General features: G+C 47.5%; 1 protein-coding gene across 1 annotated transcript in view; it reads right to left on the bottom strand.

Annotated features, from left to right (window-relative positions):
* Positions 1-25,871, bottom strand: part of tmem8b (transmembrane protein 8B) — an 83,083-nt gene that overhangs the window by 16,066 nt on the left and 41,146 nt on the right. Inside the window, exon 7 of the mRNA XM_072257434.1 lies at positions 2,896-3,278. Coding sequence (XP_072113535.1) covers positions 2,896-3,278 — 383 coding nt within the window. The remainder of the gene's footprint in view (positions 1-2,895; positions 3,279-25,871) is intronic.

Raw genomic sequence — 25,871 nt, 5'->3', positions numbered from 1 at the left:
CTCCTTTGTCTTATGGTCTTACAGTCTTATAGTCTTCATTATTAAGGGTGTCCAAGGTCTCAGTGAGTAGGCAGGAGAATGGAGATGAGAATGAAAATAAATCGGCCAAGATGGAATGGCAGAGCAGACTTGATCGGTCGAATGGCTTATAGTTTTTCAGATTGATCTTGGAATTGGTTAAAGGGTTGACATGACATTGTGGGACAAAGAGCCTGCACTGTCCTATGTTTCTGTTCCTGTCTCTTATGGTTTTATGGGATGTGGGAGGAAAGCGGAGCACCTGGGGAAACCCACGTGGCCACAGGGAGAGTGTTGGCCCTCAGACCGACAGCACCTGTCGTCTGTTGTCCATCCCTGCAACATCTGTGTGACAGGGGCACTTGGTAAACACACTCCTTACACAGGTGCTTTTGCACACACACACGAACCCTGCCTTGTTGTTTCACTGAGTGTACACTTCAATGTCTTCCCCGGTATATTCTCATAATGCGCCCCGTACGCTCGGCCTGGCTTTATGGTGCCTTTCCTGCCATACACAGCAGAATACTCAATTTCTTCAGTAATGGGAATGTGTAAATGTGCCTATGTTGTTTGCAAACTGTATTGAAGGTGGGTATTTCTGTTTACTTTGTAATATGATTGTAACTACATTGTGGGTGCATCATATTCTAAATCACTTGTAGTCTTAAGTTAACTTTGTTGGTCATAAAGGATGGTATGTCCTAGTGCTGAATAGAAAGAAGCTTTTCACCCTCAGGAACTGAGAGAGATCGGGGTTGACAGGAATTCACACTGGACAAAAATAGTCCAGAGCTATTACAGTATTTTCTGGTAGATACCTTTTTGTAAATATTGGCATTTTTGTTTTCATTATTCTCACTAATTTTTGTAAGTTTGATTTCTGACGCACAAAATAAACACCCTTGCACTAAAGCACTAAGCATCTCCAGCCATTCTTTTTTCTCTAGTGATAACCCACATATCTAGCAGTCTGACTTTGAGGGGCTCTCCTTGAGGAGACTGCCACCCCGTCCAATAAACTGAGTCTGTTTGCGCAGCATGGAACTTGCAGGACCAGTCCCATGACTTCAATAGGCAGTGGTGTCCCTTGGGCTCGGTTGGTGCAGCACTAATGCACACAACACATTACCAGTAAACTGCACATGCACTTCAAGCTAAACTTAACACGGCAGCCCTTGGCTTATAAATTAATTAGATGCACTCTACGGTAAGCTGCAGGGCTCGGAGCCCTGGTTACTTCGCAAATTGGAGGAGAAAAGCAGATTTACACAACAGCCTCAGCTGTCTGCTGACCCTCATTGTAAATGAGCAGGGGAATACCAGAGGACCGTAGGCCCTGGAACAGAATTAGGCCATTCAGCCCATCGAGTCTGTTCCACCATTCATCATGGCTGATTTGTCCGCCACAGCTGTCTGTGGCAACAAATTCCACTGATTCACCACCCTGTGGCTAAAGAAATTCCTCATCATCTCTGTTCTAAAGAGATGTCCTTGTATTCTGAGGCTGTGCCCTCTGGTCCTTGACTCCCCCATTATAGGAAACATCTTCTCCACATCCACTCTATCCAGTCCTATCAATATTTGGTAGATTCAGTGAAATCCCCCACACACCCCCCACCTCCATTCTTCTGAATTCCAGTGAGTACAGGCATAAAATGTTCTTCATACAATAAGCCTTTCGATCCCGAAATCATTCTCATGAATCTCTTTTGAGCACTCTCTAATGACAGAACACCCTTTCTTAGATAAGGGGCCCAAGTGTGGTCTGACTGATGCCGTATCTCAGCATCACATCCGTCTTTTTGTATTCTAATCCTCTCAAAATGAATGCTAACATTGCATTTGCCTCGCCTACCAGCAACTCAGCCAGCAAATTAACCTTCAGGGAATGCTGCACCAGTCCGTTTGCATCTCTATACTCCAGTCTTTCATCTGTTCTGTCCATCTCTCTTCATCTACTTGATTGCATGGGGGTGGGGGAAGAAGAGAGAAAGACGGGGGGGGGAGGAGAGACAGAGGGAGGGGGGGAGGTAGGGAGAGAGAGGGGGTGGGAGAGAGAGAGAGGGGGAGGAAGAGAGAGGAGGGAGAGTGGAAAGGGAGAGAGAGAGGGAGGGAGGGGGAGGGAGAGAGAGGAAGAGAGAGAGAGGGGTTGGGAGAGAGAGGGAGGGGGGAGGGAGAGAGGGGAAGGGAGAGAGAGGGGGTGGGAGAAGGAGAGAGGGGGAGGGAGAGAGAGAGGGAGGGAGGGGAAGGAGAGAGGGGGGGAGGGAGAGGAAGGGGAGAGAGGGGGAGGGGGCAGGGGAGAGAGGGGAGAGGGGGCAGGGGAAAGGGAGGGGGAGGGAGATGGGAAGAGGGAGTAAATGAGAGAGAGAATGAAACAGTGGGCAATAAAGTGGGAGAGGATGTCAGGAAGAGGCAAGAGAGAGACAGATGAGAAAGGGAGAGAGAGAGAGAGATACCAAGCCAGAGAGAATGACAAAGAGAGAATAAGAGAAAGAAGGAAGCAGAGTGACAGTAGAGTAAAAGAAAGAGATTGAGAGAAGGGAAAGCAAGGGGAGAGAGCAGAAGACAAATGAGAGAGGGAATGAGAGGGAAGAGAGAGAAGGGGAGAGAACCGAAAGAGAGCAACAAAGAGAATAGGAGAGAGAGGGCAAGAGAGAGGTAGACAGAGAAAGAAAGAGGTATGGGGAGAGGGAGGCAGTGAGAGAGGGTGAGGAATGTCATTGTGAGTAACAAACTGAGCAACACCAGGACCCGGGCTTGACTGGCTCATTGAAGATTGACGGACTACGGCAGAGCAGGATCGATCCCAGAGGTTTGGGAGTGGCCCTGCTGCCCCCAGCATGGGACCGAAACATCCACCCTGACCCCTCTCACCGTGTTCAACTTCAGCTCCATGTTGAGGACGCCTCCGCTGTCCAGGACGGGCATCAGGCTGATGACAAACACGGCCACCTTATCAGGAGGGATGGAGATGTTTGGTCCAAAGAAGATGTAGAAGTGGACGGAGAAGGTGTCCAGCTCATTCCGGAGGGTGGGGCGGACGGGCCAGCACTGGTCTCCCGTGGCAACAGCAGTCCGTTGCCCTCCACCCTCTGCAGAGGCTGTGCCCGACTCATTCAGCCGCTGAGGGCTGAACCCAACGATGGGGAGGGTCTCCAAGATGGAGGGGTTCCCCGGGGAGCCGAACGACTGTGGTATGTTCAGTGTTGGCGTAATGGCTGCCGAGATGCCCTTGGAAACGGCGGGCTTGGAACATTCTGGAAGAGAAAGAAACATCTCATTATCATGGGATTGGGGGCTAGAAGCAGGTGTCATAATTCAGAAGGTGCAGGGTAACAGAGGGGGATAGTGGGAAGATGGGCTCCCACAGTGTGACCCTCCCTCACTGCCACCCCTCCTACAGTGAGAAGCTCCCTCATACCACCCGTCCCACGAAGCAGCTCCCACAATTCTACCCCTCCCCTCAGTGAGGAGATCCCTCAGTACCACCCCTCCCACAGTGTGACCCTCCCTCAGTAACACCCCTCCCACAGTGTGACCCTCCCTCACTGCCACCCCTCCTACAGTGAGGAACTCCCTCAATACCACTCCTTCCACAGTGAGGAACTCCCTCAATAGCACCCCTTCCACCGTGAGAAGATCCCTCAATACCACCCCTCCCACAGTGTGACCCTCCCTCACTTCCACCCCTCCTACAGTGACCTCCCTCATACCACCCCTCTGCACAGTGATATCCCTCAATACCACCCCTGCCACAGTGTGACCCTCCCTCAATACCACCCCTCCCACAGTGTGATCCTCCCTCAATACTGCCCCCCCACAGTATGACCCTCCCTCAGTACCACCCCTCCCACAGTGTCACCCTCTCTCAGTACTGCCCCCCCACAGTGTGACCCTCCCTCAGTACCACCCCTTCCACAGTGCGACCTTCCCTCAGTACCACCCCCCATAGTGTGACCCTCCCTCAGTACCACCCATCCCACAGTGTGACCCTCCCTCAGTACCACCCCCCATAGTGTGACCCTCCCTCAGTACCACCCCTCCCACGGTGTGGCCATCCCTCAGTATTACCCCCCACAGTGTGACCCTCCCTCAGTACCACCCCCCACAGTGTGACCCTCCCTCAGTACCACCCCTCCCACAGTGTGACCCTCCCTCAGTACCACCCCCCACAGTGTGATCCTCCCTCAGTACCACCCCCTCTCAATGTGACTCTCCCTCAGTAACACTGTCGAACATTATGAGAGGTATTGACAAAGTGGATGGGAATGATCTTTTCCCAGCGTAGGTGAGCCCAAAACTAAGAGAATAGGTTTAGGGCGAGAAGGGAAAGATTTAGATGGGACCTGAGGGGCAATTTTTTTTCACACAGAGAGTGGTGTGTACATGGAGCGAGCTGAGAGAGGAAGTGGTTGAGGCAGGTACAGTTGTATCAGTTAAGGGTACGGCAGCGTAGCACTTAGCTCGGTGTTGTACAGCTCAGAGCGTCAGAGTTCAGAATTCAATCCCAGCATCCTCTATTAGGAGTTTGCACATTCTCCATGCGGAAGGCATGGGTTTTATTTGTGTGCTCCAGTTTCCTCCCACAGATCCAAGACGTACCCATTGGAAGGTTAATTGGTCATTGCAAATTGTTCTGTGATTAGGCTAGGGTTAAACTGGCTGTTGCTGGGTGTTGCCACTCAAAGGGCCAAAGGTCCTATTCCGTGCAGAATTTCTGGATAACTAGGTCAAGATGGTGCCTGCGTACAACACTCCTTTGGTCAACATCTTGTCAATAGATCATAGGACCACCTTTTTCACGTCTTTTATGTCTTTGATGTTTCTTTCTCATCTTGAATGTGATCCTGGAACTGTGTTTTGCTGTGTGGAGATCGTTTTGGGTGCTCCAGCGTTCTGCAGTCTCCGAGATTCCGAAGGCAGAGGCAGCGTGAGCGAGCCTCACAGTGAGAAGGCCGCAGGGTGGTGCGCGAGCTGGTGTTTCACCCCATTTCACCGATTAAAGCTTCCATTTTTGGCCGATTAAAGCGGTGAAGGAGATTGAAACTTTAGGGCGAATGCGGAAGATTGGAGACCATTTGGTTGTTCCAGCACACTGCTGTCTCGCAGAGGATTCCGGGAGGTAGAGGTAGCATGAGTGAACCTTGTGGCGAGAAGACTGCAGGACGGGCGCAAGCCGATGTTTGGCTCCATTTCGCCATTTATAACTTCCATTGTTCACCAACTAAAGTGACGACAGAGATTGAAGCATCAAAACGAGTGCAGAGAGTGAGCGCCGGCTGCCTCTCCTTTTGATCAGTTGCTCTGTACTGGAGATAGGAGAGCCTGCCGGTGCGCCTGGAGAGTGTGCTCCAGGTTTTTTCTGCATTTTGGATGTGGACTCAGACTATAGACTCTTCTTTTCAGTCTTATAGGTTTTACATTCTGTGTTTTTTTACCCAATCTTCTTGTGTTTTTTTTGTGCGAGGAGGAGGATTTGAGGGGTCGATGTGCCTGATCCATTTTCTTCATTTTTTTGTGCGGGAGGAGGGATTTGGGGGTTCAATGTGTCTGATCCATTTTCCTCGATTACTTGTGCAGGACCAGGGATCTTGGGGTCGACGTGCCTAATCCATTTTTGCTTGCTTTTTTTGTGGGAAGGGGGACGGTTGATGATTGTGCTGCCTTTCCTTTCTTTCTTGGTTTCATGACTATCTGGAGAATTGAAGAATTTTTGAGTTGTATACTTTGATAACAAATGAACCTTTGAACCTTTAAATCATGGGTAAAGCCCTCACCACCAAAGAGCACATCTACATGAAATGTTCTTGCAGGAAAGCAGCAGAATCACATTTATTATCACCGGCACAGGTCATGAAATTTGTTAACTTAGCAGCAGCAGGACAATGCAACATGTGATAATATAGAAAAAAAGTAAATCAATTTCAGTAAGTATGTATGTATATTAAATACTTAAATTAAAAATAGTGCAAACACCCAAAAAAAAGTAGTGAGGTGGTGTTCAAAGTCCATTTAGGAATCTGATGGCAGAGGAGAAGAAGCAGTTCCTGAATCGCTGAGTGTGTGCCTTCAGGCTTCTGTATCTCCCACCTGATGGTAACATGTCCTGGGTGATGGGGATCCTTAATAATGGACGCTGCCTTTCTGAGGCACTACTCTTTGATGATGTCTTGAATGCTACGGAGGCCAGTACACAAGATGGAGCTGACTAATTTTACAAGTCTCTGTAGCTTCTTTCAATCCTGCGCAGTAGCCCCTCGCCAACCCCCATTACCAGGTAGTGATGCAGCCAGACACAATGCTCTCCACAGTACATCTGTGGAAGTCTATGAGTGTTTTAGGTGACAAACCAAATCTCCTCAAACTTCTAATGAATCTTAGCTGCTGAGTTGCCTTCTTTATAACTGCATCGATACCTTGGGACCAGGTTAGATCCTCAGAAGGTATTGGCACCCAGGAATGAAATTGCTAGCTCTCTCCACTTCTGATCCCTCTATGAGGATTGGTTCCATCAGCAGAGGTCCCCCACCACCACCCAGGCAACACTCTCTTGTCGCTGCTGCCATCAGGAAGGAGGCACAGGAGCCTCAGCTCCCACACAACCAGATTCAGGAACAGCTATTACCCCACAACCATCAGGCTCTTGAATCAAAGGGGATAACTTCACTCAACTTCACTCACCCAATCGCCCAATCACTGAACTGTGCGCACAACCCATGGATTCAAGGACTCTTCATGTCAAGTGTTAATATTTATTGCTAATTTATTTATTATTATTATTTCTTTCTTTTTGTATTTGCACAGTTTGTTGTCTTTTGCACAGTGGCTGAATGCCCAAGTTGTTGTGGTCTTTCATTGATTCTGTTATGGCTATTATTCCATTATGGATTTATTGAGTATGCCTGCAAGGAAATGAATCTCAGGGTTGTATATGATGAATGTACTTTGATAATAAAGCACTTGGACAGGTACATGATGGGTTGGTGTTTGGAGGGATATAAACTGAACACAGTAATTTGGAACTCCTGGGTAGGCACAGTGGCCAGCACAGACCAGTCAGGCCAAATGGCCTGTTCCTGTGCTGTTTTGATCTCTGACTCTAACCCCAGGACATATTGTCTCTAGTTATGAAACTGCCCAACTATCGGCAGTGTGTGAAAGGGGGTATAAACAGAGCTGCAGGGTCAATGATGGTTGATATTCAATGGGTTTGGAGCCCAGCTGATCAGTGACTGTACCGGTATCTGTTCACTTCACTCAGGAACGTAGTACAGGCAGGGAACAGTCCTTTCCCCAGGACTGAGGCAACATGGTAGTTCAGTGGTTAGCATAATGCTACTAGCGCACCAGCAACCTGGGGTCAGTCCCCACCATTGTCTGTAAGATTGTGTTCAATTCCCATCACTGTCTGTAAGATTGGGGTTCAATTTCCATCACCATCTGTAAGATTGGGTATCAACTCCCATCACTGTCTGTAAGATTGGGTATCAACTCCCATCACTGTCTGTAAGATTGGGTATCAACTCCCATCACTGTCTGTAAGATTGGGGTTCAATTCCTATCACCGTCTGGAAGATTGGGTTTGTATGTTCTTCCCATGACTGCGTAGATTTCCTCCGGGTGCTCCGGTTTCCTCCCAAAGACGTACAGGTTAGTAGTATGTTTGTTTGTTTGTCTGTTTATTTATTGATTGATTGATTGTGATACGCTCGGCCGGAGGCCGTGGTCAAGTGGTCGGTGACTTGGGCCGGCTCCCTCACCAGACTTAGTCTGGTGAGGAGGGTGTGAGGACACCTAGCAGGACTGAAAAAAACAAGACCTGACGAAGGGTGGATCTCCTTGTGAGCCAACGGCTATCTTCCGTGGAAGAGATTAAAGCCTCACCACGTATCTACGAATCGTACGCTATGCACCGAGTTAGAAGAGACATGATGAGCTTGGGCACTGCACCGTGTGCCTGGACCTGCCCAAGGCCTCCGTCTAAGGAAGGGCCGAGCTCGAAGAAGCGGCCACGGCTGGAGGCCGACGCAGCCTCAGGCTCAAATTTGGCGGGGGCAGCAGCGGGCGGTGCCGGGGTGGCCAGTGAGAACAAACTGGAGGAGAGGCTGCACTCGGTGCTGTCGCAAGATCGAAGAAGATGGAGGTGCATAGCTGCCAACCCTAGATTCGGGACGGCACCCACTGACTGACTGACTGACCGTGATACATCCCTTCCAACCCTTTGAGCCGCACTGCCCTGCAACCGCCCCGAATTTAATCCTGGCCTAATCACAGTGACCAATTAACACAATAAATAGTTTCTCCTTGAACGTGAGAGGAAACCGGAGCACCCGGAGGAAACCCACACAGCCACTGGGAGAACGTGCAGACACCTTACAGCCAGTGGCAAGAATTGAACCCAGGTCACTGGTAGTGTAAAGTGTTGTGCTAACCACTACACTACGGTGCACTCACATCGGTATAACTGGGGGGTGTGGGCTCGTTGGGCCGGAGGGGGCTGTTACCGTGCTCTAGCTCTAGTAGACCCTCCAGTTCATCTGGCAAAATGCCTCATCTCCAGACCTCACCAGCAGGTACCAGGACCTCGCCTGGCTGGCGGTGAGAGGGGGCCCTCCCAGTCAGAGCCTTCCTGTACGCCCGGAACGTCGTCTCCGCACCCCACTGCCCACGGGAGGACTGCAGTGAGGAGGAGTCTGTGACCCACCTCTTTGCACACTGCCAGTTTGCAAAGAGGGTGTGGAGGAGGATGGATGGGCTAGTGTCACATTTCATCCCCAGCAGCTGCGTAACAGAGGACTCTCTGATCTACGGGCTGTTCCTGGGGACGCACACGGAGACCAACATCCGGTGCTGCTGGCAGATCATCAACTCAGTGAAAGACGCTCTTTGGTCGGCCCGAAACTTGATGATCTACCAGCACAGGGAGATGTCCATGGGAGAATGCTGCCAACTGGCACATTCTCGGCTGCAGGAGTACGTGTTGAGGGACGCACTGAAACTTGGCGCAGCCACCGCAAGGGCCCGGTGGGGAAGGACCATGGTATAGGTTTCTTCACCCACGGGAGTGGGAGGGATCGGGTGGCAGGGGGTATACCCCTCAACAATGATGTGGAAAGGTGAACAACTGGGGTGCCACGTGGGTGGCCATAAGTATGGATATGTACAGACTATAATGGAAACGTATGTAAAGGATGGAAAGTTATTGAATGGTTTATTGTATATAATTTTATTTTTGAATAAAGTATATTTTGAAAATTTAAAAAAGATATTAAAACAGTACTGGGGGGGGGTGTACTGGTTTGGGGTGAGAGGGGGAACATTTAAAAGGGACCCGAGGGGCACCCCTGCAGGGTGCTGAGTGCACAGAACGAGCAGAGGCTTCAGGACGTTGCTGGGGTGGTGGTGGGGAGGGGGACTGGGAAGGTGAGATGAGTGACAGAGTGGGGGTTGTAAACACACCAGTTACGTGACAACTCTTTCCAGGGACATGATCACATTTGCAGTGACGGGCTGCTCCTTCTTCAAAATCTCTTCGAAAGACTTCAGACAAAACCGTTGTCTGGGATGATTCAGAGAGATAACGAGGCTCACACCACAGAGACAAATAGGGAAACACATTATTCAGAGCAACAGAGAGAAACAAAATTATATAGTACATCCAATTCAAATTGTTATATCAAACAAAAGAGGTGGGCAGATATAAATATAAATGAATAGGTACAGTTAGCCATTCAGATGTGTTGATGGAGGTATAATGGTAGGGTTAGAAAGATAGCATGTATATACAGAGAGCGAGAGAGATTGGGGTGAGAGATAGTGTAAAGTAATAGCAAGAGAGGGAGAGTAAACAGAGAGGAAGACAGAGAAAGATTAAAAGAGAGAGAAAAATGGAGGAAGGAAATGAGAGAAATAGAAAGGGAGATGGAAAGAGAAAAAAATGAGAGACACAGAGAGACAGAGGGAGCGACGAGGAGAGAGTGCAAAAGAAACCAAGACAGAGTAATGTAGAGATGGAAATGAAAAAGAGTGTGTGGTAGGAACTTTGAAGGAAAGTGGGATAGAGAGAGTGAAATATACAAAAGAGGGATATTGAGAGAGAGAGAGAGAGAGAGAATGAGACCATCGATGTGTGATCCTGACAAAGAGAGAGTGTAATATAGAGAGTGCAGAGACTGAGAGATATATCAATGGAAAGCTATTGTTCAGCTGGGCCTATTAATTTATTCTCATAAAGAGAGGTTGCCTGGGAAACCACACTTTGAGAGCGGATGTCAGGTTAATTCATTGCTCAGACGGCTAAATACCTGGGAACAAAGCCTGTGTCCCATTCACGAGGAGTGTGCTCGTCCGCTTGGGCTGGTGTGGAGCAGACGGTGTCATTGACTGACTGAGAGTCAGCCTGAGAATCCACACCTTCAGGTTCAGGAACAGTTATTACCCTCCAACCATCAGACTCCTCAACCCGAGGGGCTGAATTCACTCGCCACAACACTAAACTAATTCACAATTTGTGGACTCACTTTCAAAGACTGTACAACTCATTTTCTCGGTGTTACCTATCTATCTGTCTGTTTACTTACTCGCTTATTTATTGGGGCACCCCAGCGCAATGCTACTGCAGCTTGGACGACAATTCCCACGCTGCCTGTAACGAGTTTGTGCACTCTTCCTGTGAGCGAGAGGGTTTCCTCCAGATTCTCCAGTTTCCTCTCACAGCCCAAAGACATGCAGTACCAGTGAGTAGGTTCACTGGTTATTGCAACTTGTCCTGTGATTAGGCTGGGGTCAAATAGGCGGGTTTCTGCGTGGCACAGCTCAAATAGCTGGAAGGTCCTGTTCTGCACCTTATCTCCAGGCAAATAAATTAATAAATAAACACAATTTTCATTATTATTTTGTATTTGCACAGATTGTCATTTCCTGTGCATTGGTTGTTTGTCAGTCTTTGTGTCTAGTTTTTCATTGATTCTATTGTATTTCTTTGTTCTACTGTGAATGCCCACAAGAAAACAAATCTCAGGCTTGTATATGGTGGCATGTGTGTGCACTTTGATAATAAATTTACTTTGAACTTTGAGGGAGTCTCAGTAACAAGGAGGGTGGCTAGGTCCGTCGAGAGAATGGCTAACAATCGACATAATTTATTGTAGAATAAATCACAAGCGGATTTTACATTTGACTCTGATGTGAAAATGGGACACGCGGGTCAACGAGGCTTCCATCACCCCACAGCTGAAACTTCTTCCTTGCCTTAGCTGCTCGCAGCCTCCCCTACTCCAAGGCACACAGGAAGGGCCAGTAACATCAGGGACAATCCCACCCACCCTGCTCATGGACGGTCTGTCCCACTCCCATCAGGGAGGAGGCTGTATACCATCCACGCCAGGACCACCAGACCCAAAAACAGTTACTTTGCCCAAATAGTAAGGCTGATCAACACCTCCACCCACTAACCCACCCTCCACACCCCCAACCACCACTACTTTATCATTTCCTATTGGTAACTTTATGTACAGACACTCCAGTGCCTAGCGTCACTTTATGTACATACAATCAATCTATGCATAAAAGCTATCTTAAGTATTTATATTTATTGTGTTTTTTATTATTGAATTTTTTATCTTAGTGTGTTTTTTGTGCTGCATCAGATCTGGAGTAACATCTAATTTGTCTCCTTTACATTTGCACACTGAAAATGACATTAAATGACAAGGAGGAGATGGCAGCGTGACGCAGCTCACAGTGGCCACTCCGGTGGTGATGTCTGTTATTTGTCAAGTGGGGTGCCGTGCACAATCCTGATTTGATGGAGACGGATGTGAGAGCACAGAGGAACATCTGGTGAAACTTCTGAAATGCCTGCTTTGCTGCCGCTGCTACTGTGTGGTCCAGAATCTCCGGAGGGGAAGGCCCCGAGTCCTCGGCTTTGTTTGCTGCTCGACGGCCGGGGTGGGGTCAAAGCGCTCGGCAAAGGATGGTGCTCGGTGTTGGAGGCTCGAAGTTTTCGGACGGACTCAGAGTCGGTTGCGGTCAGGTGCTTCCAATGCATCGGCAAGTTTGCGGCGCTTGGAGGTTCACGGCAGGGAGAGTTTCTCCCTTCTACCGCCTGCGTGAGATGATGAGTCTATCGGGACTTTGAGACTTTTTTTTACCGTGCCCATGGTCTGCTCTTTATCAAAGTACGGTATTGCTTTGCACTGTTGTAACTATATGTTATAATTATGTGGCTTTGTCAGTTTTAGTCTTGGTTTGTCCTGTGATTCTTGTGATATCATTCTGGAGGAACATTGTATCATTTTTTAATGCATGCATTTCTAAATGACAATAAACGAGGACTGAGTGTCCTCATAATCTAATCTAAAGAATCTTGAATCAAGACCTGACGTAATCTGAAACCCTGCAGTGGGCCTCCAGCTCCCTATCTCTGCAGTTCACGAGCATCCATGTTCAACTGGGCTCACCCCCCTGCCAATCTCTGTAATCTCTTTCAGATTAAAGATTAGCTTTATTTGTCACGTGGACATGGAAAGACGCAGTGAAATGTGTCAAGTACCATTAAAGTCCAAGGATGTGCTGGGGGCCAGCCCGCAAGTGTCGCCATGCTCCCAGCACCGACATAGCAGGCCCACAATTTACCTGATCTAACACGTACGTCTTTGGAAGGTGGAAGGAAACTGAACCGTCTGAAGGAAACCCATGTGAAGAGCGGACAAACTCCTTGCAGGCAGCAGAATTGAACCCTGATCTCTGGCCCTGTGAATTATCATCCATCTTTTCACTATTTATCTGTCTTTGTAACTCTGTATGTCTTGCACTTTACTGCAGCTACAAAATGACAAGTTTCAGGACTGATGCTCACCTGCATGTCTGCTTGTTAATGCAAATCACATGGCAGCAATTATTTGCATAAAAGCTTGCAGACATGGTCAAGAGGTTCAGTTGTTGTTCAGACCAAACATCAGAATGGGGAAGAAACGTGATCTGGGTGACGTTGACCTCGGAATGATTGTTGGTGCCAGACTGGGTGGTTTGCGTATCTCAGAAACTGCTGATCTCCTGGGATTTTCACGCACAACAGTCTCAAGAGTTGACTAAGAATGGTGCAAAGCTCAAAAAAGAATCCAGTGAGTAGCAGTTCTGTGAGCGAAAATGCCTCGTAAATGAAAGAGGTCAGACTGGTTCAAGCTGACAGGAAGGCAACGGTAACTCAAATAACCACACGTTACAACAGTGGTGTGCAGACGAGCTTCTCTGAGCACACAACAAGTCGAACGTTGAGGTGAGTGGGCAGCAGCAGAAAACAACACCAGGTTCCAATCCGATGGGCACTTCATTAGGTACACACCTCTTCCCGATAGAGCGGCTGCTGATTGTATGTCAGAGTCACAAACAAAAGGTGGACACAAAAGGTATCACATAACCTTGCATGCCAGTGGTAATAAATCTGGTTCTGACCCTGGACACTTGTAGCATGGGCTGCCATCTGAAATGTTTTCTCTCAATAGATGCTGCCCGTCCTGCTGAGTATTTCCCTCATTTTAACTTCAGATCTCCAGCGCCTGCAGATTTTATTTTGATGTTGTGGGCTAATTGAATGCTGAAGCTGGTTTGAGGGCCTAAATCCCTTCCTCTATTCCCATCAGGGAACAGAGAAGGATATTTACCAAGAAGAGACCACGGGACAAGTTACAAGACAGATGGATTTTGTAATGATACTGACAGATCATTACTAGTGTGATTGAACTGCATTGCAAATTACTTTCACAATTGAATTTAAGTCGCACAGATCAGTGAAATATAATTGTCTTGGACTTACTTTAAAAATGGAACAATACGTATTTCTCTGTGCCCCTGGGTCCAGCGAATATCCTTCCTCGTTTGGTAAGCCGGATGACTTATTTTAATTTGGAGACATGAAATCATGAATAAAATAACAAGAATTGAGGCAGAATAATTATAGCACGCAGGATGAGGGATTCATGCCTCCAGGCTAACACACACAAAATGTCGGAGGAGATCAGCGGATCAGGCAGCATCGATGGAAATGAATAAAGATCTGACGTTTCAGGACGAAACCCTTCTTCAGGACTGGAGTGGAAGGGGGAAGACGGCAGAATGGGGGAGGGGGAGGAGGATAGCGAGAAGATGATAGGTGAAGCCAGGCGGGTGGGAAAGGTGAAAGGCTGGAGGAGAAGGAATCCGATCGGACAGGCGGCTGTGGTAGCCAGTCTGAGTGAACACCTGGTCGAAGAGTCAGAGGAAGCAGAGATCACAGAGGGGAAAGAGTGAGGGACGGTCACACTGAATTCCCGTCGAAGAGAAGATTTAAACGTCTTCAGGGTAGGCATCCCCAGAAGAGACTTCACAATGGAGCAGCAAATCACACACAGAAGAGCCGTCTTGCAGCATGGTGTGCTCATCACTGCTTGGAGCGTAATGCTATCAAGACATGGAAATAAGAGCCACACACACAAAATGCTGGAGGACTCGGAAAGCCAGGAAATGAGAAATGAGAATTGGCTTCCACCGACAAACCCCTACCTGCCCCGCTCCCTTGGAAATTAATGGCCAGGCTGTATCTGTGGTCCAATCTTTCAAATCCCTGCAGACTATCGTTACCAATACATTGAAGTGGGACAAGTACATTACACTCATCACTAGGAAAGCCCAGCACAGATTGTTCTTCCTATACCAACATCTCAGGGTGTATCCTGATGAACTTTTACTCAGCCATCATTGAGAGTTGTGACCACCTCTATCGCTGTTTGGTTTCCCGCTGCCTCGTCCCTCTCGAAGTCCAGGCTGCAGAGAGTGGGCACTCAGCGGAGATCATAGCCTCTCAGCTACCGCCAGAGCAAAGATAAGAGCTGGAGAAACCAGTGTTGGCTCCACCCACCCTAGCAGTCACCTAGTCACCAAATTGCCAACAGGGAGACGCTAGAAGTCCATCACCAACAGGTCTGAACCTCATCTCTGAAGCTTCTTCCCCGTAGCTGTCCAGCTTCTTGACAATACTCACTCAGGTGTAATACCCTGACTGACCCTGCACAACATCATTAAATGGTCTTTCCTGCTCTCCTTGTCCTGTTGATAATTATTGAGTCTGTTCATACGCTCACATTTATTTCAGCTTGATTATTGACATTTGCACAAGTGACCGTTCGGCTAATTGTTGATTGGTCATGGCTGTTTGCTCTTTTGTCTTGTAAATTGCTGGTTGTTATTGTGTTGTCTGTTATGATATTGCCCTGTGTTTTATGCTCGGCACTGAACCACAATCAATTCTGGGATGTTTCACAGACTGGCAATAAAGCGATTCTGAAGAGATTCTGCAGTCTGTGGAAATCCACAGCAACACGCACAAATTGCCGGAGTAACTCAGCAGGTCAGGCAGCGTCTATGGAGAGGAATAAACAGTCCAGGCTGCTGTAATTGTTTACAGAGTGTACAGGGTTTTATTTAGATTTACAAGCAGAACTCAAACAAAACGTCATAAAGTACTTAGAGCAAGGGTTCTCTACCTTTTTATGGCCATTAAGATGGACCGATCCCATTAAGCAAAGGATCTGTGCACCTCGGGTCGGGAAAACTTGCTTTGGAGTATTGTGTTTGTTTTTGGTCACCTCATTATAGGAAGGATGTGGAAGCTTTACAGAGGGTGCACAGGAGGTTTACTGAGGCGCTGACTAGATTAGAGATCATGTCTTATGAAGATAGGTTGAGTGAGCTTGCGTTATTCTCTTTGGAGAGAAGGAGGGTGAGAGGCAACTTGACAGATGATACAAGCTGATAAAAGGTATAAATCTCTGGACAGCCAGTGCCACTTACCCAAAGCAGAAATGGCTATTACAATGAGGCATAATTTTAAGGCGATTGGAGGAAAGTACGGGAGCATACCAGAGGTAGGATTTTTATTCAGGGAGTGTATGGAGCTGTTTGGGGTGGTGGCAGAAGCAGACACATTAAGTACATTTAAGAGTCTCTTGGATGGGCACACGGCTGATAGAAAATGGAAATCTTGTGGGAGGGAAGAGCAGGTTAAAAGGTCAGCCAACATTGTGGACTGAAGGATCTGTATCATGTTCAATGTTCTATGTCAGGGCTAGTGTTCTCTGTGAGAAATACCTCTAGCTCTCTCTCGATGCCAAGGGACAGGATGAAATGTCAGCAGTAAAATATTTAAGCAGAACCTGACAAGGAACTTCTTCAAAGTTCAATGTTCAAAGCAAATGCTTTTATCAAAGTACATAGACATCAGCATATACAACCCTGAGATTCATTTTCTTGTGGGCATACTCAGTCAGCAAAAGTGTTAGACCATTAGACATAGGAGCAATATTAGACCATTTGGCCCATCGAGTCTGCTCTGCCATTAGATCATGGCCTATTTACTATCCCTCTCAATCCCATTCAACATCTGCTTTAAATATACCCAATAAATCAGCCTCCTGTGGCAATGAATTCCATGCATTAGGGTGAATCTGGCTAAAGAAATTGCTCCTCATCTCTGTTCTAAAGAGACATGCTTCTATTCCAAGGCTGTGCCCTCTGGCCCGAGACTCTCCCTCCATAGGAAACATTGTTTTCATATCCACTCTATCTAGACTTTTCAATATTTGATAGATTTCACTTCAGTGAGGTTCCCACCCATCTCATTCTTCTAAACAACAGCAAGTACAGGCCCAGAGCCATCAAACACTTCTCATAGTTAACCCTTTCATTTCTGGGATCATTATCGTGAACCTCCACTCCATCCAGGCCTTTCAATTGTAACATTTAAGAAAAGTTTGTATAGGTATATTGATATGGAAGGTGCAGAGTGCTATGGTTTGGCTGCAGGGAAATGGGACTAGCAAAGTAGCAGCTTGGCACAGATGGACTGAATGGCCTGTTTCTATGCTGCAGTTCTCTATGATTCTTTGATTTATTTCCGCTGCAACATTCCAGTGTCCCGGTACAGAAAGACCATTACATTAGCAGTGAAACCTTTCCCAGAGTGCGACACTTACAACTAGTGAAACCTTTTCCAGAGTGATACACTTACATCTAGTGAAACCTTTCCCAGAATGATACACTTACAACCAGTGAAACCTTTTCCAGAATGATACACTTACAACTAGTGAAACCTTTCCCAGAATGATACACTTACAACTAGTGAAACCTTTTCCAGAGTGATACATTTACAACTAGTGAAACCTTTCCCAGAGTGATACACTTACAACTAGTGAAACCTTTCCCAGAGTGCGACACTTACAACTAGTGAAACCTTTTCCAGAGTGATACATTTACAACTAGCGAAACCTTTCCCAGCGTGATACACTTACAACCAGTGAGGGACCTAGCAAGCGTCATCAGCACTGATATGAAGAAAATGTTGCTGTCAATTGGCACACACCAAGGTGTTTTCATTACACCAAGCATCATATTTCTTCATAATATTGAATTCTGGCCCACTGAGCCAATTTTGGTTGAAGGATCGGTCTGTTCTGTGTTCACTTTGCCTGTAAACCATTCTCTCACCTTCCCACATCATCTCTTTAGACACAGCAACAGCTCCTCTTCCAGAACCTCCATTCAGACCAGCTTCTGCAGGAGTGCCATGGAGAGTGTCCTGACTAGTTGCATCTTCATCACCAACTGTAGGGACCGCAAGTCCCTACAAAGGACTGTGAGGACTGCTGAGGGGATTATCGGAGTCTCGCAAATCAAGTCACTTTTTATTGTCATTTTGACCATAACTGCTGGTACAGTACACAGTAAAAACAAAACAATGTTATTCAGGACCTTGGTGCTACATGAAACAATACAAAAACTACACTGAACTACGTAAAACAACACAAAACTACACTAGACTACAGACCTACCCCGGACTGCATAAAGTGCACAAAACAGTTCAGGCATTACAATAAATAATAAACAAGACAATAGGCACAGTAGAGGGCAGTAGGTTGGTGTCAGTCCAGGCTCTGGGTATTGGGGAGTCTGATGGCTTGGGGGAAGAAACTGTTACACCCTCTTACATCTCTCTTACACCCATAGAGATATTTATCAGGAGCGCTGTGTGTGCAGGGCCCTTAGCATTGTCAATGATCCCTCCCATCCATCCAGCAATCTCTTTGACCTCTCCCCCCCACCATCAGTCGGGAGGTACGGTAGAATTAGGACAAGGACTGTTAGGATGAGAGGTGTTGTGCACCTTGGTCTGAAGGAGCATTGTTTTGTCTGGCAGTGCACACGTGTCCTATTAAGTGACAATAAACTAAACTTGAACTTGAACTGTCGATTACCCCAGACTCTCCCTCTAACTCACGCACTCTGGGGATAATTTACAGCAACCAATTAACCCCCAGACACTCACATCTTTCGGAAGTGAAAGGAAATCGGAGTGTCCAGGAGGGGCGAAAAGATGGCAGCACAACGACAGCGCGCGCGGCCACTTTGGTGATGATATCTGTTATTTGTCAAGTAGGGGACCGTGCACAATCCTGATTTGATGGAGACGGACGTGAGAGCACAGCGGAACATCTGGAAAACCTCTGACATGCCCGCTTCGCTGCTGCTGCTACTGTGTGGTAACCGGAATCTCCGGAGCAGAAGGCCCCGAAATCCTCGGCTTTGCGTGTTTCAGCGGCCGGGGAGAGGTCGAAGGCGCTTGGCAGAGGATGGCGCTCGGGAGGCTGTATCGGAGAGGCTGCTCGGAAGCTTGAAGTTTTTGGACGGATGGACTTAGTGTCGGCTGTGGTCGGCTGCTTCCAAGGTATCGGCAAGTTGACGGTGCCTGGATGTTTATGGCAGGGAGTTTCTCCCTTTTGCCGCCTGCTATGGGGGACTCAGGAGTCGATCAACTCGGGACTTTGAGACTTTTTTTACTGTTCCTATGGTCTGTTCTTTATCAAATTATGGTATTGCTTTGCACTGCTGTAACTATATGTTTTAATTATGTGGTTCTGTCAGTGTTAGTCTTCGGTCTGTCTTGTTTTCTGTGATATCACTCCGGAGAAACATTTCTTAATGCATGTATGCATTTCTAAATGACAATAAAAGAGGACTGAGTGTTCTCATAATCTAAAAAAAAATTTAAAAAACGGAGTGTCCAGGAGGAAACGCGCAGTAAAAGGGAAAACGTGAAAATTCGACAGAAAGCACCAGAGATCAGGATCGAACCCAGGACTCCGGGGGCTGTGGAGCGGCTACTCCCTCTTCTGTCTGTATGCGTCACAGCTTGGTACAGCAACTGCTCTGCCTGAAACCATGAGAAACTGCAGAGCTGTGGACACAGCTCAGCGCGCCATGGAAACCAGCTTCCCCTCTATACCTCTCACTGCCTCAGTAAAGCAGCCAGCATAATCAAAGACCCCACCCACCCCGCACACTCTCCCTTTCCCCCTCTCCCATCAGGCAGAGGATACAAAAGTCTGAAGGCACGGACCACCAGGCTCAAGGACAGCTTCCACGCTGCTGTTATCAGATTGTTGATCGGCTGCCTCATGCAGCATGATGGACTTCCGACCTCACAACCCACCTCATTGAACCCTGCACCTTATTGCCTGCACTTTCTCTGTAATTAACACTTTATTCTGAATTCCATTATCGCTTTACGTTGTAACAATTAAGTGCAATGTTATAATGAAATGATCTTTATGGACAGCATGCAAAACTAGCCTCTTGACTGTACCTCGGTGCACGTGACGACAATAAACCAATTTGCCAATTTATTTACCTATTCACCAAATCAATGGATCAACTTTATTCACCACCTACATTGACATGTATCACAAATTTGCCGTGGTGTATTGGCATGACATGCAACAGAAAACATTCAACCATTGTAAAGAATTGAGAACTATATAAAAATATAGATATGGAATAAAATCTGCATTAATATATAAATGCCCTCGTGATTTACAATGTAAACAGCATTATAAACAGTGGTTTGAAGTGTTTTCCGAGCAGTGCAGTGGCAGGTGTAAAAGGGCCACAGATTCATCGAGCACTGCAGCTCGTAAGCAGGCCCTTTGGCCCATCTGGTCCATGCTAAACTATTATTTCCCTTAGTCCCATTGACCTACACTCGGACCATAGCCCTCCATACTCCATCTGTCCGTGTACCGATCCACATTACTCTTAAATGTTGAACTGCTTCCACCAATTCCATTGTCCGCTCACTCCACACTCTCACCACCCTCTGAGTGAAGAAGATCCCCCTCAGGTTCCCCTTAAGCACTTCACCGTTCACCCTCAATCCATGGCATCTAGTTGTAGTCTCACCCAAACTCAAGTGGGAAAAGCCTGCTTGCATTGATCCTATCTACACCCTTCATAATTTTATATATCTCTATCAAATCTCCCCTCGTTCTCCTTCGCTCCAGGGAATAAAGTTCAAACCTGTTCAACCTTTCCCTATCACTCAGGTCCTCAAATCCCGGCAACATCCTTGTAAATTTTCACTACACTTTTGCAATCTTACTGATGTCTTTCGTGCAGGTAGGTAACTGGCAGAGGAGTGGGAAGGGGTCAACTAGAATGGTTGATTCAAACAGGATTAGGGTAGATTGGCAAAATGGTCAGGCTGAACATGATAGTACGAGGGGCCCATTTGAATGGTCTACAACTCTGGAAAGACCCTCAGAAGGTTCTACCAAACCAAATGGCATGACCATTCCAGTATCACGGGAGCTTCAAACAAGAGGAAACCTGCAGATGCTGGGAATCTGAGCAACACGCACAAAGTGCTGGAGGAACTCAGCAGGCCAGGCAGCATCAATGGAAAAAGTAGTCGACATTTCGGGCTGAGATGCTTTAGCAGGACTGGTGAAAAAAGCTGCGGAATAGATTTAAAAGGTGAGGGGAGAAGAGGGAGAGAACCACCAGGTGACAGGTGAAACCTGGAGGGGGAGGGAGCTGGGAAGAGCTGGGCAGTTGATTGATGAAAGAGACAGAAGGCCATGGAAGAAAGAAAAGGGGGGAAGGAGCACCAGAGGGAGGCAATAGGTGGGCAAGGAGATGAGGTGAGAGAGGAAAAGGGGATGGGTAATGGAGTGGAGTGGGGAGGTGGGGCATTACCGGAAGTTTGAGAATTCGATATTCATGCCATCAGGTTGGAGGCTACACAAGCGGAATATAAGGTGTTGTTCCTCCAACCTGAGTGTGGCCTCATCACAACAGTGGAGAAGGCCATGGATGGACATATCAGAATGGGAATGGGAAGTGGCCACTCATTTTAATTCCACTTCACATTCCCATTCTGATATGTCCATCCATGGCCTCCTCTACTGTTGCGATGAGGCCACACTCAGGTTGGAGGAACAACACCTTATATTCCATAAGACCATAAGACCATAAGACAAAGGAGCAGAAGTCGGCCATTCGGCCCATCGAGTCTGCTCCGCCATCTTATCATGAGCTGATCCATTCTCCCATTTAGTCCCACTCCCCTGCCTTCTCACCATAACCTTTGATGCCCTGGCTACTCAGATACCTATCAATCTCTGCCTTAAATACACCCAATGACTTGGCCTCCACTGCTGCCTGTGGCAACAAATTCCACAGATTCACCCCCCTCTGGCTAAAAGATTTTCTTTGCATCTCTGTTCTGAAAGGGCGCCCTTCAATCCTCAAGTCATGCCCTCTCGTACTAGACTCCCCCATCATGGGAAACAACTTTGCCACATCCACTCTGTCCATGCCTTTCAACATTTGAACTGTTACTATGAGGACTCCCCTTATTCTTCTAAACACCAAGGAATACAGTCCAAGAGTGGACAAACGTTCCTCATATGTTAGCCCTCTCATTCCCGAAAACATTCTAGTGAATCTTCTCTGTACCCTCTCCAACGTCAGCACATCCTTTCTTAAATAAGGAGGCCAAAACGGCCCACAGTACTCCAAGTGAGGTCTCACCAGCGCCTTATAGAGCCTCAACATCACATCCCTGCTCCTATACTCTATTCCTCTAGAAATGAATGCCAACATTGCATTTGCCTTCTTCACTACCGACTCAACCTGGAGGTTAACCTTAAGGGTATCCTGTAGGAGGACTCCCAAGTTCCATTGCATCTCAGAACTTTGAATTCTCTCCCCATTTAAATAATAGCCTGCCCGTTTATTTCTTCTGCCAAAGTGCATAACCATTCACTTTCCAACATTGTATTTCATTTGCCACTTCTTTGCCCATTCTTCCAATCTATCCAAGTCTCTCTGCAGACTCTCTGTTTCCTCAGCACTACTGGCCCCTCCACCTATCTTCATATCATCAGCAAACTTAGCCACAAAGCCATCTATTCCATAATCCAAATCATTGATGTACAATGTAAAGAGAAGCAGCCCCAACATGGATCCCTGTGGAACACCACTGGTAACTGGCAGCCAACCAGAATAGGATCCCTTTATTCCCACTCTCTGTTTCCTGCCAATCAGCCAACACTCTATCCACGTATGTAACTTTCTCATAATTCCATCTGGGTAGCCTCCAACCTGATGGTGTGAACATCAATTTCTCAAACTTCTGGTAATGCCCCCGCCCCCCCAGAACCGCCCCCACCCCCCAGCCCCTGCTTCTCCATTACCCATCCCCTTTTCCCTCTCTCACCAATCAACTTCCCAGCTCTTTACTTCATCCCTCCCCCTCCCAGTTTCACCTGTCATTTGGTGTTTCTCTCCCCTCCTCTCAGCTTTTAAATCTGCTCCTCAGCTTTTCTTTCACCAGAGTCCTGCCAAAGGGTTTTGGCCCAAAACGTCGACTGTATTTTTTGTCCATAGATGCTGCCTGGCCTGCTGAGTTGCCCCAGCATCATGGAAGCTTGCTGAGCAGTTTGGCCGCTCTGTTTCGTACAGTACGACAGTAATTCACACTGCTCGGTCTGGACTGCAGAACCACGTCACTGCTCGGTAAGTGCTCTGGGACTTCCCAAAGTGCACTAGAATCACCACTCACTCTTTCAACTGTAACACTGGTGCAGAGATAAACATTCCCTCAGTCACCAGGGAACGTCTCCTGTTCTCCGACAATGCTCCAGGATTTGTTGCCTCAGAGAGAGAGAGTAAGAACGTAGAATACAGCATTTACAGGTACTTCGGTCCACCATGTTGTTGTGACCTTTTAACTTGCTCTAAAATCAACCTAACCCTTCCCTCCTACACACTACTCCTGGCAAATACTGAAATATCCCTGTAAGCGCAAGTGCTACACCTGTCCCTACACCTCCTCTCTTGCCACCATTCAGGGCCCCAAACAGTCCTTCCAGGTGAGGCAACACTTCACTAGTGAGTCTGTTGGGGTCATCTATTGCATCCAGTGCTCCCGGTGCGGCCTCCTCTACATCGGTGAAACCCGACGCAGATTGGGGGACCGCTTCGTTGAGCACCTCCGCTCTGTCCGTCACAACAGACAGGATCTCCAGGTAGGGTAGCCACCTACTTCACCTCTGCTTCCCACGCCCATTCGGATATGTCCATACATGGCCTCCTCTACTGCCTTGATGAGACTAAACTGAGGTTGGAGGAGTAACACCTCATACACTTTCTAGGTAGTCTCCAGCCCCTTGGTACGAACATAGAATTCTCCAACTTCTGGTAATCCCCTCCCCTCCCTTCCCCTATCCCTATGTCACTCTGCCCCCTCCCCCAGTGGCTTATCCCCTCCCTCATGGTTCCGCCTCCTTCTACTACCCATTGTGTTTTCCCCTATTCCTTCTTCACCTTTCCTGCCTATCCCCTCCCTGCCTCCCCTCCCTCACCCCTTTATCTTTCCCCTTACTGGTTTCTCACCTGGAACCTACCAGCCTTCTCCTTCCCACCCTCCCCCCACCTTCTTTATAGGGCCTCCTGTCCCATGATCCTCTCGTATCCCCTTTTGCCTATCACCTGTCCAGCTCTTGGCTCCATCCTTCCCCCTCCTGTCTTCTCCTATCATTTTGGATCTCCCCCTCCCCCTCCAACTTTCAAATCCCTTACTCACTCTTCCTTTAGTTAGTCCTGACAAAGGGTCTCGGCCTGAAACGTCGACTGCACCTCTTCCTAGAGATGCTGCCTGGCCTGCTGCGTTCACCAGCAACTTTGATGTGTGTTGCTTGAATTTCCAGCATCTGCAGAATTCCTGTTATTTACGTTCTTTATAGGGCCTCTGCCCCTTCCCTCTACAGTCCTGATGAAGGGTTCCGGCCCGAAACGTCGACCGATCTTTTCCACGGATGCTGCCCGACCTGCTGAGTTCCTCCAGCGTGTTGTAAATATTGAAAGGCCCAGACATGAATGTCGAGATAATGTTTCCAAAAAGTGGGTATCCTACACCCAGAAGGTACTGCCTTAGAATAGTTGGGTGTCCCTTCAGACCAGAGATGAGGAGGAACTTCTTTTGCCAAAGGGTGGTGGATCCACAGAATTCATTACCACAGAGGGTTGTGACGGCTGTGTCATTAGGCATATTTAAAGCGGAGTTTGGTAGGTTCTTGATTAGTAAGAGTGACTAAGGTTATGGGGAGAAGGCAGGAGAACGGGGTTGAGAGGGGTAATAAGTCAGCCATGATGGAATGGGGGAGCAGACTCAATGGGCCAAGTGGCCTTTTGCTGGTCCTATCTCTAAAAGTCCTATTTTGCTTACATCCGTGTGCCAATCTAAGAGCTTCATAAATGTCCTTAATATATCTACCTCAAACACCATACCTGGTAAGGCGCTCCACATGCTCACCACTCACTCTCTGTGTAAGAAAAAACTTACATCTGACAATTTCCCCAAATTTCCTCAAATTACCTTAAAATTATGCACCCTCATACTAGCCATTTCTGCCCTAGGAAAAATCTCTGGCTATCCAATTGATTTCTACTTATCATCTTGTACACCTTTATCAAGTCACCTCTCATCTTCCTTCACTCCAAAGCCCGAGCTCACTCAGCCTATCCTCATGAGGCATGCTCTCTAATCCAGACAGCATCCCAGTGAATCTCCTCTGCACCCTCTCTGAAGCTTCCACATCCTTCCTATAATGAGGCAACCAGAACTGAACACATTACTCCAAGTGTGGTCTAACCAAGGGTTTACAGAGCTGTAACACTGCCTCACAGGTCTTGAACTCAATCCCCCGACTAATGAAGGTCAACACACCTTCTTACCATCCTGTCAACTTCTGCAGCAACTTTGAGAGATCTATAAACGTGGACCCCAAGATCCCTCTGTTCCTCCACACTGCTAAGAATCCAGCTATTAACCCTGTATTCTGCCTTCAAACAACCTTCGAAAATGTATTACCTCACGCTTTTCCTGATTGTTATTTTTGTGTTAATGCGTTTCCCTCGCACTATCTCAAAGTACTTCTGTTTTGAAATGAGTCCATTAGTACCACCAAGGAGGAGGTACAGGAGCCTGAAGACTCACACTCAGTGCTTTAGGAACAGCCTCTTTCCCTCCTCCATTGCAGGCTGAAGAGCCTGCAACTGAGTTGTACTATTCAATGTATACTGAGTGTCTAGAGTGAACTCTCTGAAGTTCAGGCTGGTTGGCAGCCCTCAAGGCCCTGGACTCTGAAAATATGTCCATTATATCTTGCCACCTTCAGATCCCCTTCCAAAGAACCTCGTTGACCAAATTTGGAGCTACCTTCCCTGTGGTCCATGGTTTCAGAAAGACACCAGAGAAAGAGATCAGGAAGATTCCTCAGAGAGGAAGATGGCAGATGATGACTGCTGTTCCTGTATGAGTGTAGGAGAACGAAGGGAGATATGATAGAGGTGTACAAAATTTTGAGGGCTATAGAGAGGGTAAATACAAGCAGGCTTTTTCCACCGAGGTTGGGAGAGACTAGCACTGGAGGTCATGGGTTAAAGTGTTTCTGTGCTGTAATGTTCTATGACACTGT

Source organism: Mobula birostris, chromosome 5, assembly GCF_030028105.1.
Source record: "Mobula birostris isolate sMobBir1 chromosome 5, sMobBir1.hap1, whole genome shotgun sequence".
In the NCBI taxonomy this organism is placed as follows: Eukaryota; Metazoa; Chordata; class Chondrichthyes; order Myliobatiformes; family Myliobatidae; genus Mobula; species Mobula birostris.
This window is presented reverse-complemented; position numbering and strand designations above follow the sequence as displayed.